At 43.3% G+C, this 2,981-nt stretch overlaps 1 gene segment (V, D, J or C); it reads left to right on the top strand.

The window, feature by feature from the left end:
• The first annotated feature begins 1,840 nt into the window (after nucleotides 1-1,840).
• Nucleotides 1,841-2,448, top strand: LOC125281439 (immunoglobulin heavy variable 3-23-like). The segment is given in 2 exon segments: nucleotides 1,841-1,956; nucleotides 2,060-2,448. Coding segments are annotated over 2 exon segments (435 nt in total).
• The last annotated feature ends 533 nt before the right edge of the window (nucleotides 2,449-2,981 follow it).

The raw sequence follows: 2,981 nt of genomic DNA, 5'->3' as shown, positions 1-2,981 counted from the left end.
GTGTAAATCACACTCATTCTGAATATAAAGAAAAGAACACGGTCATAACTTCACCTTCTATGATACACATCTCCTGCATGTAACCAAGAACACAAAATCCCTTTACCACAGTAAAGAAAAACATTGATAACCACATATCAATACCAGGGGAATTCACGCCATACTCACAGCAATGGACAGATCATCTAAGCAAAGATCAACAAAGAAACAAGAGCTCTGAATGACACATTGGCCGAGGTGGACCACACAGATATATACACAGCATTTCAACAAAAACAACAGAATACTCATTCTTTGCAAGTGCTCATGGACATTATTCCAGAATATCAAATACTGGGTCACAAATCAGGTCTCAACAGAAACCAAGAGATTTGGATCATTCCCTGCATATTGTCAGACCGCAATGCTTTGAATCTGGAAATCACTGTGAAATCATTCACAAGAGGACATTTCGAAGTGAAAGAGCACCCTACCAAGTAATGAATGAATGAACAAGGAAATAAAAGAAGAATTTTAAAAATCATGTAAGCTAAGGAAAAGGAAACACACCTGTTCAACACCTTTAGGAAACAAAAAGTTGGTCCTCAGGAAGAAGTACACTGCAATAAAAACCTCTCTGAAGAATTTAGAAATATCTCAAATCCACAAGCAAATTTTAAACCTAAAGGAGCTGGAAAAAGAACAGCAAAAAAGGCCTAAACCAAGCAGAAGAAGAGAAATAATAAAGATTAGAGCAGAAAGCAATGAAATAGAAACCAGAAAAACAGTAAAGCAGATCAATGAAACTAAAATATTCTCTGAGCACCATATCTACATCTGCAGGGTGAGAAGCAAATTTATTGTATAATCAGAAACGGAAAAATTCTTATCCCAAACAACCATTTAAAAAATAAATATTGCTATGTTCACTGCTAGGAAAGCTGCCAAACATTAAAATACATGATTCTTGCTACAGACAGCAACATGGTTGAATTCTCAAGATTTACGGAGAGAAATTTTTAAAAAGTCCTACAAATGAAATTACATACATTATAATTGCACATCTATAAATTCCTCAAGATTAAAACTAGTCTAAGTAACATGAGAAATACCCAAGTTATGTGGGTACAGGGTGAAGAAGGGAAGGAGGATGAGGAATTCCAGGGAAAACATAGGAAATATTAGGGAGAATTGATTTGCTGACTCTGGAAAGCTTGATTGTGACACTGGTTTATCCTATCACACATTCTGCACGTGTGCAGTGTATCCTGTGTCTAGTAACTCTTCAAAAGTAATAAACAAAGAGATGATGCTGGAGGACCACATAGACACTGAAATGTTAGAATATCCACCTGCACGAACCCTGAGGCTCTCCTTATTTTAAGTAACTCTAGAGCAGGTAACATCATCCTCTCCCCATTACACCAGGGGTTCAACATTTCCCACGAGCCTGCCCTCTGTGTCCTCGCTGTTTCAGGGGCGGAAGGTTGTCCTTGGACACTGGGGCTCATTCTAAACCTGCATGTGTTCTTGGACAAGTCACAGATCTTCTAAAATTCTAGGTATAGGTTTATGATTCCTTATGGGACAACATGACACCTATCCTGCAGGATTTGTGTGAGTATGTACAAATGAAGTCGCACAAGGAGGCTACGTACATACAATGGAAAGTTACAAAATGAAAAGTTATATATTTTTTTTGAAAAGTGGTCAATACCACCAAAACAAAGGCAGTCACATCTGCTCTGGTTACTGGCCTCTATGTCAGCATAGATCCCAAGCTGAATATATAGTCAGAGGTCATGCAAATAGGGCCCTCCCTCTGCTGATTAAAACAGCCCAACCCTGACTCTGCAGCTGGGAGAGGAGCCCCAGACCCAGGGTTTCCAGGTGTTCTAATCAGTATCAGGACAGAACACAGAGAGCTCACCATGGAGTTGGTGCTCGGCTGGGTTTTCCTTGTTGCTCTTTTAAAAGGTAACTCATGCTGAACAAGAGACATGGAGTGTGTGAGTGGATCTGAGGGAGACAAACAGTGGGTGTGTGACAGTTTCCTGACCAGGATGTCTTGTGTCTGCAGGTGTCCAGTGTGAGGTGCAGCTGGTGGAGTCTGGGGGAGACCTGGTGAAGCCTGGGGGGTCCCTGAGACTCTCCTGTGCAGCCTCTGGATTCACCTTCAGTGACAATGCCATGAGCTGGGTCCGCCAGGCTCCAGGGAAGGGGCTGCAGTGGGTCGCAGTTATTAGCTATGATGGAAGTAGCACAAGCTATGCAGACTCCGTGAAGGGCCGATTCACCATCTCCAGAGACAACGGCAAGAACACGCTGTATCTGCAGATGAACAGCCTGAGAGCCGACGACACGGCCGTGTATTACTGTGCGAGTGACACAGTGAGGGGACATCAGTGTGAGCCCAGACACAAACCTCACTGTAGAAGGGGATCTGGACCAGCAGGGGGTGCACACTAGTCACCAGTTCTGTCCTTAAGCCCCAGGACCAGCTGCAGATGGAGGTTGTGGGCAGGTTTCCTGTCAGGTTCTGGGGCTTCCTCTCCATAGAGCAGTTGCCCCCAGGGACCCTCTCTGGACACATGATTCGTTGCTCTCCTCTCCACTCTCTGACTTAGAAAATTTTCTAACGTGAAAGCAGATATAGTAAAAACCAAAAAAAAACAGAGTCACTCACAATGGTTATTCCTGTCCCTAAATACCAATGAATTACAAATATCCTGGTGCTCACATCTGAACCTTCACAGGAATCCCAGCTGCACTCACTGTGCATCACAGGACCACCCAGCTCAACATGCAAACATCTTAGAAGCAGCATTAAGTGCGTGCTGGACATGAGGCTACAGAGGCATCGACAATGCAAAGCAAGTGCAGAATGTGTCTTGGTGGGGGTCACTCTCTTAAACCAAATCACAGCATCAATGTTAGTGACAACGTGGGAAAGCAGTGGACACCTTCCTGGTGTTGTGTGGATGTAGAATCTGAAGATCTCT

This window comes from Ursus arctos, unplaced genomic scaffold, assembly GCF_023065955.2.
Source record: "Ursus arctos isolate Adak ecotype North America unplaced genomic scaffold, UrsArc2.0 scaffold_42, whole genome shotgun sequence".
NCBI classification, from domain to species: Eukaryota; Metazoa; Chordata; class Mammalia; order Carnivora; family Ursidae; genus Ursus; species Ursus arctos.
This window is presented reverse-complemented; position numbering and strand designations above follow the sequence as displayed.